This window comes from Saccopteryx leptura, chromosome 5 (assembly GCF_036850995.1).
Source record: "Saccopteryx leptura isolate mSacLep1 chromosome 5, mSacLep1_pri_phased_curated, whole genome shotgun sequence".
Taxonomy (NCBI): domain Eukaryota; kingdom Metazoa; phylum Chordata; class Mammalia; order Chiroptera; family Emballonuridae; genus Saccopteryx; species Saccopteryx leptura.
Window position 1 is genome coordinate 9,263,534 of NC_089507.1, and position 15,265 is coordinate 9,278,798.

Here is a 15,265-nt window from a genome sequence, read left to right on the forward strand (position 1 = left end):
CCAGCAGAAAATAGCTGTCTTAGAACAAGATCCACAAGGCGTCAATGCCCAAGACCAAGTTGCGAGGAAAAAATAATAGTAATAACCACAAACGAAGAAGGGAAGCTCGCTAGTTCCTAAGCCAAGAAACCTGGGTTTTCTCCCAAATCAAACCCCTGGAGAGCTGGGGCTGAAAACGAACTGGGGGCCACTCGGGAGAGGCTTCCCGTAGTGCCGGGAAGCAAGCCCAGAAGAAGATGGGTGGGTGGGCGTCTGCAGAGACCTGGAGCCCCCCAACCCGCCGGGCGCAGGGCTGGGGCAAGTGGTGATGGGTGAGGCGGGCGCAGCTGCGGGAGCGGCAACCCCTGACCGTTGGGAAGCCCCCCCGCAGGTGGCAGTCCCGATGTCCCCGCAGGTCGGTGGGAAGCCAAGATGCCCCGCTCCCCGGAGGCGCACGAGCGGGAGGCCCCGCGCGGCCGCGGGAAGCCAGCCCCCGGCCAGGAGGGCCGCGCCGCCAGCCCCGAGGGCACGTCGGAGGCGGTGGGCGGGCGGCGGCGCGGGCTCCCGGGGCCCGTGCGGGGCAGCGAGCGCGGCGCTGACAGCGACGCAGGCGGCGATCGGCGCGGCCCCGGGGGCTGCGGGCGCGGCGCAGGCCCGGCCGCCCGGGGACGCGGCCCGCTCCGCCTCTCCGCCTGCGCCGCCCAGAGTGAGAGGCCCCGCACGCCGTTACCTTGTCGCAGTACAGCCCCACCAGCTGCTTCATCCGCCAGTGCGGGGCGGTGAACACGTCCACTTCTTCGGGAAAGGGCGCCATCGCGGCTGCCTGCGCCTCTGCCTCCGCAGCCGCGGCCGCCGCCTCTCCATAGACACCCTCGCCGCCGGGCAGAGGCGGCGCGCCCCCCTGCGCATGCGCCCGCCCCGTCGGCGCGCGCGCCCGGGCGGCCGGGCCGGCCGGGACGCGGGGCCGCGCGGGCCGCCGCCATGCGGTCCCCCGGGCCCACGTGACCCGGCGGGCGGTGGAGGCTCGAGCTTCCACCTCCCGCCTCCAGTCATCATTCCTTGCCCTTTTCGCGTGTTGCAGAAAGAAACCAAGTCCTCTGCTGTTTGTTTTGCAAAATAAAACGTTATCTGAAGAGTCAGAGTGTCATTTTAGGGGCGATCTCAGCTCGACTGCTGTTGCCAAGTGGCCCATCAGACCTTGAGGCCAAGGCAGCCGAACACAATGGTCGCAGTCGGGCAAGTCGCCCAGTCTTCCAGGGTGACTGTGCTGTGCGTGACCCCAGCCCTCTTGAGCCGCCCTCTGCCTCCCTGCGGTTCCCGGCGTCACACTCAGGCACCAGGCCGAAGGCTGACCTCCCACCGGCTGGTCCCAGGCCCCAGCGATGCGTGAGCCTGGACTGAGCGCTCCAGGAGCGGGCCACCCACAGGGCGACGGTGACACGTGACAAGGAGGACACTGGCGGCCCCAGCAGGCCTCTCGGGGCCAGCGCCTGCGTCCGGGGCTGGGGGGCTGGGCAGAGACCAAGGAGCTGGGTATCCTCCTTGTTAGGCTCCTCTGGGGCGGCGGGAATTCTGATGGCTCCAAGGAGGGGAATAATTTGGGGCACCAAGGAGGTGGGAAGGCCCGCCAAGCCCTGGAATGGCAGATCAGGGATGACAGGCCTTGGATGGTGGGGGTACAGGCGGATAATCACAGACGGTTCATGTGGTTGAGGACCACATATCCCTCCCTGGTGAGCAGGGGCTCAGAAAGGAAGGAGACTTAAGGGGATCACTGCCAAGAGAAAGGTCAATATGTCCTTCCTGACAGGCCACCTGGTCTGGACCCTAGCCCTCCAGGAGGCCAGGGAGTCCCTGCTGTGGGCACCAGTCACGCTGATCAAAGCTCTGCTGCTTGGCTGGAGGGCTAATGTACACAAAGTAACAGGAGAAAACTGGGAAGGCTAAGAACCTGGGTAGGGGTATGTTACTTGCTTCATGGCGAGGAAAGAGTAAAGAAGTAACACAGTCACTACTATCAACCTGCTAACTTACTAAAATCAATTGGGCTGAGGCAGGAAACATCTTGGACCAATCCAGAGGATAAGAAGTTCTCAAGAATGTTCTTTTTGTCTTAAGAACTCTGTAAGAGCTCAACTTTTTTTTTTTCCCCCTTTGGAACACTCTGAGTGTTTGTTGTCTAGCTGTGTTTCTGGTCTGCAAACCCTAAAACCCTTGAATAAATCTTTGCCATGTATTTCTAGCCAGAACCTCCTGACTCTTTGTGCTAAACTGACAATGGCCATAAACTCCAGGAAGGTAAGAGCCAAGTATATTCCATACCTATTATCTATCAAGCTCCATGACACCAACGGCGTTTGATAAATCTTCTGGTTTTTCCATACTACTGTACTTGTATGACCTTCAGTAAGCTACACGGCTTCTCCAGGCCTCAGTTTTCCCGTATGTAAAATGGGGGTAATACTGCTATGGACGAACCCTGAGGAGGGCCCTCCCCATGCTGGAACCCTGATCTTGGACTTTACACCTCCAGGATTATGAGAAATAATTTCAGTTGTTCATAGTCTCCCTCCACCCCTGCCAATCTATATTTTTTTTGTGATAGCAGTCTAAACTAATGAAAACTAATACCTACTCCATAGGATTGTTGTGAGGATTAAGAGAGTGTATCTATTTGAACTGCTTATAATAAATGAATAATCTGGCCATATGAATCTGGTTAGGCACTGTGCTAATTGGGTGGGATACAGAGATGGTGATTTATATACAATTTGTTCTAAAGACACAGGAATAATGCTTAAGTAATGGAATAGAGGTATGGACCTTAATATCTTGCACTCTCTCTCTCTCCTCCTCTCCTCCTTTCTCCTTTCTTTTTATGTGCTGCTCTTTCACTAGGGCTTTGCCTCTATGTTTTTTAATATCCCCAGAAGGCATTCCCTTATTTCCCCTCTCTTTCTTGCCTTCGTTCTGACCTTTCACTCCCGCTGTCTTGGAATGTAGACTCACACCTCAGCCGAACCAGTTACGTAGAGAAGTGAGCTCCATGGGAACGGGCACTTTGTTTTATCTTCAGCATTAGAACAATGCCTTTCATACAGTCCCGACTCAGTCCTCGCTGAGTAAAGAAAGGAGGAATGAGGAAAGTTCATGGCATTTTGTAATTTCCTAATTTTAACAAATTTAACACCACCATGTTTTATTTTCCAGCGCCAGTCTGTGTTGTTTGTCTGTGTACCTCCTAGAACATGAAATAGGCGCTGAATCTCAAAAACAACCTATCCGCACAGTTTCCCTGTAACCCAGAATTGAAAGCTGTGTAGTCAGCTGCACAGTAATAACAGCCACTTTGGACTCTGGCCATTTCAAGGAGTTTGTTTAAGATGACAAAAAGGAAAGAAATCAAGCGACGAATGGAAGTCCTGTGGGTCATTCTTCCCTTCCAAAGAAGCCATTAACATCAGCTCCGTGCGCTGAGTAATGTAGCAGTGAATAACCTGACGTATCAGCTAAATGGTTGATTTACATTAAACTTTAGTCCCAGAAAGAAGACACTGATCAGTTTAGTATCGTCATTGTAGGTTATTGCACCGGCAGCAGATCAGGAACTGTTATTAAGGCCAAGGTTGTCGGTGTAGCCGCCCCTCTGTGATTCCTGCTGGTACAGGGCAGCAAAGAAGTTCTAGCTGACCACGGGAGCAACTGCCCCCCCCCCCCCAAGGAGACTGGACAAGGCATGTGAGCAGAGCAGTGAAAATCCACATTGTGTCATGCCTGGAGCATCCGTGTTTTGTTTTTTTTCCACTCTCATTCTGTCTGAAACACTGCATGCTACAAGGGAAACAAAAAATGCCAAATCATTCCTTGGTGACCTAAAAATACGACACTAGGCCTAGTGTTTTCCAACCAACCCTCGTTTGAGGGCAGTGGAAAAGGTTCCTGGTCAGGAAAAGGCAACTCTCAGTCGTTTAGCTTTGTTTGTTTGCACGTGTGACACAGCACTTTCCCCGATAGGGGCTTAGTTGTGAAAACAAGCAGGGAAAGAATGCCGCCATTGTAAAACATCTGGAATTCAGTCCAAACTCCTGCCAGAGTGCTCTTCCCTGTCAGTCAAAATAACCACAACTGTTACAGAAATAACAATAAAGCTTTCAGTAGGGATGATGGCATTATTAAATGAAAAAGACAGGCACTGAGTTGAAAGGCAAATGACCTCAGAATATGAAATACATACAAGCCTGCAGTTTGCCCCAAATCCTTACTTTCTTGGGGGTTTTTTTCATTGAAATAGTGAAAATATAATAAAGTTTTTCACACAATGACCAAAAATATTGGAAACGTTTTTGGAAACAAATTAATAAGATATTAGAGAAATAAATTATAGCACAGTCATTCAAGGAACAAATACGCATCTGTTAAAAAGCATAAGATAAACCTGTGTTTGCTGTGAAACCAAGGTTTACTAAGTTTAAAAAAATGTAGAGTCCCTGGCCGGTTGGCTCAGCGGTAGAGCGTCGGCCTGGTGTGCAAGAGTCCCGGGTTCGATTCCCGGCCAGGGCACACAGGAGAAGTGCCCATCTGCTTCTCCACCCCTCCCCCTCTCCTTCCTCTCTGTCTCTCTCTTCCCCTCCCTCAGCGAGGCTCCATTGGAGCAAAGATGGCCCAGGCGCTGGGGATGGCTGTGTGGCCTCTGCCTTAGGCGCTAGAATGGCTCTGGACGCAACAGAGCAACACCCCAGAGGGGCAAAGCATCGCCCCCTGGTGGGCATGCCGGGTGGATCCCAGTCGGGCGCATGCAGGAGTCTGTCTGACTGTCTCCCTGTTTCCAGCTTCGGAAAAATGAAAAAAAAAATGTAGAAAACACTTGGTTCAGTATGCTTTCATTTGTGTTTTAAAATATATATATATATATTTCTAGAATAACAGCAGAAACTTGTGAGCCGAGGTTCTGGGATGTAAAGCTGTTAAATGCCTTTTAAATATGTTGTCCATTGGTATAGTTTTAGTAATTAAATACATTCATTTAATGCTCATATAGTTATAAAAATTCATGTTTAAGAATGCATTTTAAAAGAATTTGTTCAATAACTTTCTAAAACTTTAAAAACACTATTAAAGGGAAAAACCGTTTGATTATATGCAATCAGGAGCAATCGTGCTAATTGCCAAGCGGAACTTGGCAGTTTCAGGTTTATCCCCGAGTTGTCTTCGAAACCGGTGTTGTGCACCTGCTTTGCCTCTGGCTTTTCTGTTTGCAGTGCCATTTGGTCCTCGTCCACATTCCCGTTGGAACCGGAAGCATCTTTGAGGGTAGGCGCAGTGTTTTTAATATTGGAGAAATGGGTGTGGTAGACGGTAAATTGAAAAAAAAGGCTAGATCAAAATCGTTCACCCAGCATAATCCACACCCAGTTTGCAAAAAACGCACACGGAGGACTGGAAATGAATGACGGAAAATCTTAACGAGTCCCTTTGTGTGATAGTTTTCTCTTCTTTGCCATGTTTTGAGCATGTTTTACTTTTAATGTCAGAAATACAGAAATGAATATATTACCACCTGATGACAACCATATTTGATAAATACATTTAAAAGCAGATAAAAGGAAGTATATTAAAATGTTGACAGTGGCCGTTTTGGGTGGTGGGACTGTGGCTGATTTGGAGGGGGAGGGGAAGCTACTTTTTTCTCAGTCTCTTTAACAAAAGTTTTCCTGTACCTGTGCCTAGAGACCTCTGCCTTCATCTCTGCCACCTGGTCCCATCCTTCTGGCATGGAACTTTCTCTTCTGGTCACTAAGAGGCCATTCCAATGAGCTCTCGCTGGGTTCTGTTCCTGAGACCACCAAGCTCCTGTGGCACTTCCTACGGGACACACACAGGACCCTCTTCACCATGCCTAGGCCTCCCGCGCCAGCCAAGGTTGCTGCTAACTCTTTTAAAAGTCCCCATAGTTGCTACAAAGTTGGGGTGGGGGGAAGGGTTGGCTGTCTATCACAATGGGCATCTTCCTTCCTGTTCAGTGTCCCTTCCCAGATTTCATGTTTCCATTTTTGGAACTCGTGCTTCCCATTTTATTTATTTTCTTTCTTTTTTCTGTTTTCTTTTTTCCAAGTGAGAGGAGGGGAGATAGACAGACTCTTGCATGCACTCTGACTAGGACTCACTCAGGACCCCCATCTGGGGCTGATGCTTTGCCCTTCTGGGGCCATGCTCACCAGCAAGCTATTTTTAGTACCTGAGGTGGAGGCTCCACAGAGTCATCCTCAGCACCCAGGGCCGACGTGTTCAAACCAATTGAGCCATGGCTGCGAGAGGAGAAGAGAGAGAAAGAGAGAGAAGGGAGAGAGGTGGAGAAGCAGATGGTCACTTCTCCTGTGTGCCCTGACTGGACATTGAACCCAGAACATCCACATGCTGGTATGACGCTCTACCACTGAGTCAACCGGCCAGGGCCCCACGCATCCCATTTTAGAAGAACATGATAGGCCATCGGATCGGAATACAGGTGCTACTTACTGTGCTATTTTTTCAAGGTGTGACGCTCTTGCCCCTAGAGGTGGCTCACTGATGCCTCATACATGAAAAAAGGAAATGCTTGGACAGCTAGAAAGGCATAGGGTCACAGAAGAACTGAGACAGGAAGAGACATAAAAGAAAAAGGAACAGATAAGACAGAAATAAAGAGATGAGGAAAAGCAGCATGGGCAGGGCGGGGGGAGTAATAAATGAAAGAAAAACGAGACAGGCGGAAGGAGAGAGAAGAAAACAACAATTAAAATGTATTAAGGTCTTACCCTGCACCAGGAACTATAACTGCTTTACAGGAAGTGTCATGTGTAATCCTCACAACCGCTGGATGTGGAAGGTTCTGTTTTTCTCACTTGGCGAGAAAGGGAAATGATGTTTAGACAGTCATTGATTTGTCCAAGGCCTGGAGCTAGTTAATGGAAAATCAAGGAGATAAAAATCTGTGTCTTTCTCTTCCTAGACCATGTACTTAACCTTACAATGAAAAGTAATCCTTGTCATTAATTTATATTGACAAGCTAAATACCTAATATGAGCTATTAACTTCTGAACTGGAGTCAAAGGTGACTAAGAAGAATGTGGGTAACACCACAAACTACATTGGTGTCCAAATACAGAGTAGTGCCAATCCTTAGATTACCTTGCGAGGAGTAGAAAATGCTAAGACTGTAGTTTACTTCAGTACAAATATGGAGGAACAATGTGTAAAGTGCTTTATAATGTGTCTTTGCAAAAATTCCAAACAGAAGAGAGCCTTTATTTCCTAAACATACCTGAGTGTCACTTACCTTGTTCTTAATACGTTATTGCCAAGTCAGTACAAATTCCTTGACTTGCAATCAAAGGCTCTGTGACAGGCCAGCTTACCTGGACCAGGACGGTACAGTGTTGGTGCACCTGGCCAGAGGGAAAGGTGGCTGGGCCCAAGGACAGCTTGACTCAGCTGTTAGCACCATGTATCAAGGAAAACTATCACAAGTTGGAACAGAAATGAACGATAAGCTTCCTGTCAAGTGTCGGGCTCGCATTCATTGCTATGATGAAATCTGGCAGGTGGTTGCTTAATTCCTGCCTACAGAAAGGGGAAAAAAGTATTCAGGGAAGTGTCAGCTCTGTTTCCTTCTCCCAGCCCCTGACGGTAAGCCAGAAAATCCTCAGAAACCCAAAACACAGTACAAAAAAACGTCCCTGGTTCCACAAGCTCACGCTCAGAAAATGTTCAAACGCTCCGAGCTACGTAGACAGAACCAGCAGGGTCTTACATACCTTTGATTCCCATTCATTGGCCAATAGCCTTTTGAGAGGAGTCGTAGAGGGAACAGGCTGACTACGTAAAACACTGTCTCGGGTTTTAATTCCATCTCCACCACTACTCACCTACCCACGGGGACCTTGGACAACTCACCTGTGCATTCTGGGGCTTCTGTTTCCTCATTTGTGCACACGTGCCCAGATGAGGTCTGGGGCACCTCTGAGAGTGATAAGGGATGATAAATAATTAATACATATTAATTAATCTACAGCTCTAAAAAGGACTGTCTCAGTCAGGTGCTTATCTATTATGGAAAACCAGTTACCAAGCTTCCAGATAAGGCCTTCAAGAGGTACTTGACCTTTAACCAACCATCATTTTCTTTGCGTAATGAGTTTAACTATGATTTGGCCTACTCACTTTCCCAAAAATGTCTCTACTAAAATGTCTTTTAATGGTCTTAAAACCTTGCTGTGTGCGTGTAATGTGTGAAAAGCGTTCTGGAACAGTAGGGAGACAGTAAGGCACAGTGGTCGGAGCGCTGGCCTGGTCCGCTCATCTGTAAGGTAAGAAGCTGAGCGCCCTGCTCACTGGACGTCCTGAGAATTGCACGTTGTCGGGCACGTAGTGGAGGGCTCGGCACAGGAAGCACTAAACGTTCGCTCTCATTTCACCTGTGAGCTAAGGAGATGGGGCAAGATGTTCCCTCTGGCCCCTTCTGGTTCTCAGTGTCTGGGACTGTAAAGCCAGTAGCCAAGGCCAGGGCCACCATCAGAGCAGCCTGGCCCATGCAGGTTCGCATTGGATTCGGACAGTCGGTAAGGAAACGAAGCCAAAAACTGATGAGCCATCATCTTTAATCCTAGCTTGCACCCGGCGGGCAAGTAAAAACACACACTGGGCTCCAAAACCCACTCACATTCAGTGCTCATAAAGCTACTGACTTATCTGAGTTTCCTAGAATCAAAGGTTTTTAGCTCACCAGACGTACTCACCTCTGTTCCCCATCTCCTTCCTTCTCCCTGCACAAACTCTGCACAAACCAGCTTCTCATTCAACACTCCACCATCTTGGCTGCTTCTCCTGGCCTCCTCCACGTGGCCTTTCTCTGCTCTCTGCTCTCTCCTCTCTGCTAATCTCAGGAACCGAGTGCAAGCTCCCATTCTGCCCCTATTTTATAGTGTAGAAATCAAAACCTTTAATCCAATATACAAAATAGAGAAGTCTCTAATACAAAGTCACTTATCAGAGACATGATGGGATTGTACCACCCCACATCAAAAAGGGTGGGAAAGGCTTAATTCCAAAACCAAGCCCCAGGCTACAAGGATTCTGCCTGCCCACAGCCTGCCCCCAATACACATTAATATCACCTGGGTGACAGCTTCCACGTGGGCAGCGCCATCTTTAACAAAGTGAGCATAATATATTTTATCTGCCCAACACAGCCCCTGGAATCCTGCTCCTTTAGGTTAATTCTACACATTAACTGGAGAAGGGAGGGCCTCAGAGTTAGATTTGGCTGTTATGTGACAGGAAACATAAATGACACTGGCTGAAACAAGATGGAGCATTTTGTTTTTGTTTTTTCTTCTCATGATATTAGGCATCTAGTGCTGCATAACAAATTATCCCAAAATGTATTTGTTGTGGACCGTAAATGGCAAAAAGCCTTTACAATAGATTCGAGGCTTAGCAAAAGAGTAAGTTCTCCCCCCCTCCAATTCCATATTGCCTATGATGCTGAGTATTTGCACCCACTTCACTTGCTTGCTTAAGTTGCTGGAAGCAATTGACATGCCCTTCCTCTTACTCTTTGTTTGTTCAGATGTTGGTTGATTTCACTTATGCATGGTGGGGGATTCCTGTTTATGCTTTGGGAGAGTTCCTGTTTTAGCCTCAGATGTGTAACTTTGTAACAAGAACTTCCTTGATTTGCATATGGCTATATAATAAAGCAAACTGGGGCTATGGGGCACTCGGATATTGCCATCAGCATTGAAGAGTCCTCTCAATCCCATCCTTTTTTCTTAATGAATCTGTTTTCTTAATTCTGCACCGTTCTCACTCAAAACCCAGAATTAGAAGCCGCGCTGGTCCAGGGCACGTAGTGGCTTAATACACCAATTATGTCACAGTTTCCGGGGATCAGGAATTCTGGAGTGGCTTTGCGGAGTCCTACCAGCTCGGGTAGTCTAAGCTGGCAGTCTAAGCCCCACAAAGCGAGAGTGAATCGCGTCGGCAGGGAATGAGAGGCGGATGTGAAATATGGACCAAATGTAAATACCCAACCCGAGTCAGCTTTAGGGTGGGTTGAAATAAAAGAAATGTTAATATTCATGGAGAGTTACAGATTTACACGTTTAATCTTGTCAGTTTCTAACTGAACATTCCTGAGAAATGATACAACCCTTTCATGTGCAGCAGAGGACTATGGTCTTCCTCTCCAAACGTAAGGGTGAGCTATGCAGCGGTGAGAGCCATCAGCTGCTGTAACTGAAAGACCAACCCTACAAGACATTATCTCACAACACGGTGAAGCGGGGTCTTCGTCCGTGCAAAGGGCTGCGGAGGGCGACAACATACGGCCAAACAGGAGGCGGAGGTCACACGGCTTTAAGGTTCTGTGCTATGTGCTTCTGTCAGCTAAATGAATGACAGAAGATGAGGAATAATTATTAAGGGTCAATAAACTGTATGGACTACAATGCAAGTGCAATATGACCTCAACCGGAGAGGGCAGAGGCCAGGGGACCTGGACTAGCCCCGTCTTGTACAGTGTTCTTCAAAATAGGGTCCTCAGGGAACCAGCTGAAAGTCACATCATGTCCCTTGACAGAGCTGACTTCTGAGACTCACCCTTGGGAGCTTCGCTCAGTACCTTTGGGGCAAAGTCTCCGAATCTATACATGATTCTTATGTAACTAAAGTTTGACAGATACTATTCTGGTTCCAAACTACTACTCCTTCCTTAACTAAAACTGGTTTTCAAACTTGGTAAAGTCAACCTCACGGAGCTCACAAGGCACAATGACACAGTACACTCATTGTAATAGAGTACATTTGGAAGCTAGATTACTATAGAAAATAATGTTTGTTTATCATTTATTTTCAAACTGATTCAGAAATAAACAGACCTGAGCTCAAATCTCTCCTCTGCTGCGTGGTAAGTATGCCAGTCTGAGCAAGACCCTGAACATCCCTCAGCCTCAGTTTCCGCTGCTGTGAAACATCAACTCCGATCCCTTGATGGGTCATTGTGAAGACTGAAGATAATATTTGTATAACGCCTGGTACTTAGTAGCCATCAATAAGTGATAGTTTTTTTTATTATTATTAATGTCTAACACTGTATAAGACAGGACACCATATCTTTTTTTTTTTTTTTTTTTTTTTTTTTTCTGAAGCTGGAAACGGGGAGAGACAGTCAGACAGACTCCCGCATGCGCCCGACCGGGATCCACCCAGCACGCCCACCAGGGGCTACACTCTGCCCACCAGGGGGCGATGCTCTGCCCATCCTGGGCGTCGCCATATTGCGACCAGAGCCACTCTAGCGCCTGGGGCAGAGGCCACAGAGCCATCCCCAGCGCCGGGGCCATCTTTGCTCCAATGGAGCCTTGGCTGCGGGAGGGGAAGAGAGAGACAGAGAGGAAAGTGCGGCGGAGGGGTGGAGAAGCAAATGGGCGCTTCTCCTGTGTGCCCTGGCCGGGAATCGAACCCGGGTCCTCCGCACGCTAGGCCGACGCTCTACCGCTGAGCCAACCAGCCAGGGCCAGGACACCATATCTTAATAGACTCTAGTATTAAGAGTTAGGGGACAGAGGTTTCAAAGTGGTTCAAGCCATTAGAGTGGTTCCGCACACCAGCTCTGGAGCCATATTGTCCAGGTTTCAAATCCATCTGGCCAACTTGCCCACTTACCAGTAGCCTACAGAGCGAATCGGGACTGCTCTCACTCTCTAGGAATGAGGCCTGTGTTAACATTGCTCAGCCACAAGCCTGTTCACTGTTCTACTAAAGGAATTGTGAGATGGGAACAACACAGCCTGACAGGGTTATATGCATGAGGGTTAAATGAGATTATGAGGAGTTTACGATGGTGCCTGGGACATGATCGGAGTGCTTTAAAAAAACAAACCTGTTTCTTTCTGTTATTATTCGGCAAACACTGTGTGACTAGAGGGTGTCAGAAACTGCAGATTCAGTGTGTCTAGATGTGAACTCACCATTTTCTCGTCCTCTACCCTCACCGATTCTTATCACAGTCCCCCTAGTCACCCCAGCTGGAATAATGATAGCTCGGAAACAGGAGGACAAGGCACTCTTCTCAGTAGTTTCGAGTAGTAACTTAGGTCTGTTCACAGAATGACTGTATGGAATGTCAGTACTATCATCCGGCCTGCTTTACAGATGGGAAGACTGAGATGGAGAAGACACATCATTTGCACAAGCCTGTCCCATTAATAGCAGAGCCAAGATCCAAACTGAGATACTAGACCCGGAGTCGGTATATTTTAATGTACAGGATACTGCCTCTAGAGATATTAGAGTTATTTTTAAAGCTTTCATTCTCCATCACTTCAATATTTAATAAGAAACAGAGTCCTCTTAAAACAAAAACATCTCTAATCCATCCCCTCTTCACTGCTCATACTGATACGGGCCTAGTACAGAGCCTGCCTGACTTCTGCTTGAACTGCTGGTCCCCCTGATTTTTTTTTTTTTTTTTTTTTTGTATTTTTCTGAGCTGGAAACGGGGAGAGACAGTCAGACAGACTCTCGCATGCGCCCGACCGGGATCCACCAGGCACGCCCACCAGAGGCTACACTCTGCCCACCAGGGGGCGATGCTCTGCCCTTCCGGGGCGTTGCTCTGCCACGACCAGAGCCACTCTAGCACCTGGGGCAGAGGCCAAGGAGCCATCCCCAGCACCCGGGCCATCTTTGCTCCAATGGAGCCTTGGCTGCGGGAGGGGAAGAGAGAGACAGAGAGGAAGGAGGGGGGGTAGAGAAGCAAATGGGCGCTTCTCCTATGTGCCCTGGCCAGGAATCGAACCCGGGTCCCCCGCATGCCAGGCCGATGCTCTACCGCTGAGCCAACCGGCCAGGGCCTGGTCCCCCTGATTTTAACTTCCCATTCAGTCTTCTGCCACATCAACTGTACTGCTCACAAAAATTAGGGGATATTTCAAAATGAATATGGAGCTATAAAATACCCCCTAATGTTTGTGAGCAGTTTAGTTGGAAATGTTTCTAAAACATAGATCTGATAAATGACTCTCCTTTGGTTAAAAACACTCAACGGTGCCCCAATTTCTACAGGCAGCATTAGGATAAGACCCAAACACGCTTATGTGGAGTGCAGTGGGGCACCTAGTGTAGCACCTCAGCTTACAATGAATGAATGTGTTGCATTTTTCTTTTTTTTTTCTTTCATTTTTCTGAAGCTGGAAACGGAGAGACAGTCAGACAGACTCCCGCATGCGCCCGACCGGGATCCACCCGGCACGCCCACCAGGGGCAACGCTCTGCCCACCAGGGGGCGATGCTCTGCCCATCCTGGGCGTCGCCATATTGTGACCAGAGCCACTCTAGCGCCTGAGGCCACAGAGCCATGCCCAGCGCCCGGGCCATCTTTGCTCCAATGGAGCCTTGGCTGCGGGAGGGGAAGAGAGAGACAGAGAGGAAAGCGCGGCGGAGGGGTGGAGAAGCAAATGGGCGCTTCTCCTATGTGCCCTGGCCGGGAATCGAACCCGGGTCCTCTGCACGCTAGGCCGACGCTCTACCGCTGAGCCAACCGGCCAGGGCCTGCATTTTTTTTTTCATTGATATGAAGGAGTCGTTTTCCCCCATTACAGTGGGCCCTTTGTGAAAATGAGGACACTGTTCGGCTCATCTTTATAGAACACATATTTCTTCAGGTTCCATCAGCCCCCGGATACAAATGAGGTCACACTATCATTAATCTGTGGATCTTAAAAAACAATTCAGTGCCCCACCCACGAGGGCCGCACCTGTAGCTTCGGCAGAACTTCCGGACCATTGCTGGGAAGCACATCTGAGTCCTCAGGGATGCTTCGCGCGTGCTCAGTGACAAACTCACTCCCCGGAGGCTATGCTGCTCCCCCAGATGACAGGTGAGCCACTGTGCCTCTTCTAGTGTTCCTGTGGGCCCTGCATCCTCAGATCACCGTCAGGAGCTTCAGTGCAAAGGTAGGAAAGCATGGCTTCCTTCTCTGTGACACACTGTTACGGGGTCCCCAAGGAGCGCCCCTTCAGCCTCCTCTGTGTTGTGAATAGCGTTCAAATGTATTCGCTTAGAGCACTGCAGCTCCCTGGGTGTCAGATAGGCTCTGGGGTCTGAGCCAGGGGAAATGGGAGGTAGAGACAGCCAGCACGATTGTTCACCCCAACCGTGGCTTCAGGATCGGTCCAGCTCGTTGCATTTTCCCTCAGGGCACGGTTTCGTGTAAGCTACCTTAGGAAATGTGGTAAAAGGCGTATGGGGCTGCCCTTCCTGTATGCCAGGGTGCCTAAAATTACCCCAACTCGGAGTCCCGGCAGAGAATGCTCACGGTACACACTCCAAGCTGTCCGTCCCCTCTTGCCACGGCTCGCACCAACCGCTTCCTAGCGTGGGGCTTTGTGCACCCTAGAGCCTCAATAAATGTTGGAAACATGAATAAAAAATAAAATTTCATGCCACTTGAGGAGAGTTAAAGTTTACCTGAAGAAAGGAATACAAACAGGATGAGGCTACCTGGCCTTCAGTTCAAAACTACGTAGAAATCCTGACATTTAAAGAAAAAATAGAAAGAAAACAAAAAACAAACAAAAAAACCCATGGGCTGTCCATACACCCATGTTCCCCAACAGAGCTCCCCAAAGGAACGTGGGGCCCAGTGAACTGCTCGAGGCCATGAGCCACACCCTTGGAATGAGGCCGGAGGAAGTTGAGTCACCCTCCTGTGGACAATTGCAGACACATTGCCTCATGTTCCACTGACACATTCTTTTTCTTTGTAAGTGCAATTTCCATTTTATTTATTTTTTTTTCCAAAGAACTTTCCTTCAGCCCTTAAGGAGTGAGTCCCTCTGTGGGCTTTGGTGGAGGCAGCCCCCGCAGGTCTCAGCCAGGGTGTGGGGGTCCGGTCCTTCTGGGCTTCCCGAGAACGACCCCTGACTACCTCGCTGTGAGAGGCACAGCTCACGCAGCCATGGAGTTCCACGTGCAGCTTGGGAAGCACACAGGCGTCCGTGGAAATGTCCCTGATGGCTGCTGCGGCCTCGACTGTGTTTCAGATGACGAACTTCTTCATGGCCTTTGTCCTTGGGCACCAGCGGGTGCAGTTCGTGCAGATAATAGGCTGCACGTGGCCTGGCCTTTTTGGGCACGACTGCTGTTCCTTCTTTTCTTGGTCATCTGAGAAGTGAGGACTCTAGAGAGGACCCAGTGCCTGGCCAGTCTCTCTAATATATTATTGACACAGTCTTTAAAAAAAC

At 49.1% G+C, this 15,265-nt stretch overlaps 1 protein-coding gene, 1 long non-coding RNA gene and 1 pseudogene across 3 annotated transcripts in view; all 3 read right to left on the minus strand.

The window, feature by feature from the left end:
- The window catches only part of FBXL5 (F-box and leucine rich repeat protein 5), a 40,224-nt gene extending 39,325 nt beyond the window's left edge, over positions 1 to 899 (minus strand). The window contains exon 1 of the mRNA XM_066384987.1: positions 710 to 899. Within this exon, the coding sequence (XP_066241084.1) occupies positions 710 to 793 (84 nt within the window). The 5' untranslated portion in view covers positions 794 to 899. The remainder of the gene's footprint in view (positions 1 to 709) is intronic.
- A 2,306-nt stretch (positions 900 to 3,205) lies between these two features.
- LOC136406055 (uncharacterized) lies at positions 3,206 to 7,535 on the minus strand. 2 transcript variants are annotated; one of them, XR_010751617.1, is made up of 4 exons: positions 7,375 to 7,535; positions 6,774 to 6,859; positions 3,742 to 3,810; positions 3,206 to 3,634 (listed from the first exon to the last, which is right to left on the minus strand). It is a non-coding gene; the product is annotated as an uncharacterized lncRNA (long non-coding RNA). The 2 variants fall into 2 exon arrangements; XR_010751616.1 differs by lacking the exons at positions 3,206 to 3,634; positions 3,742 to 3,810 and adding an exon at positions 6,047 to 6,284 and having other exon boundaries at positions 7,375 to 7,527.
- Positions 7,536 to 14,802: 7,267 nt separating this feature from the next.
- On the minus strand, positions 14,803 to 15,185 carry LOC136406440 (small ribosomal subunit protein eS26-like; annotated as a pseudogene).
- Between the last annotated feature and the right edge of the window lie 80 nt (positions 15,186 to 15,265).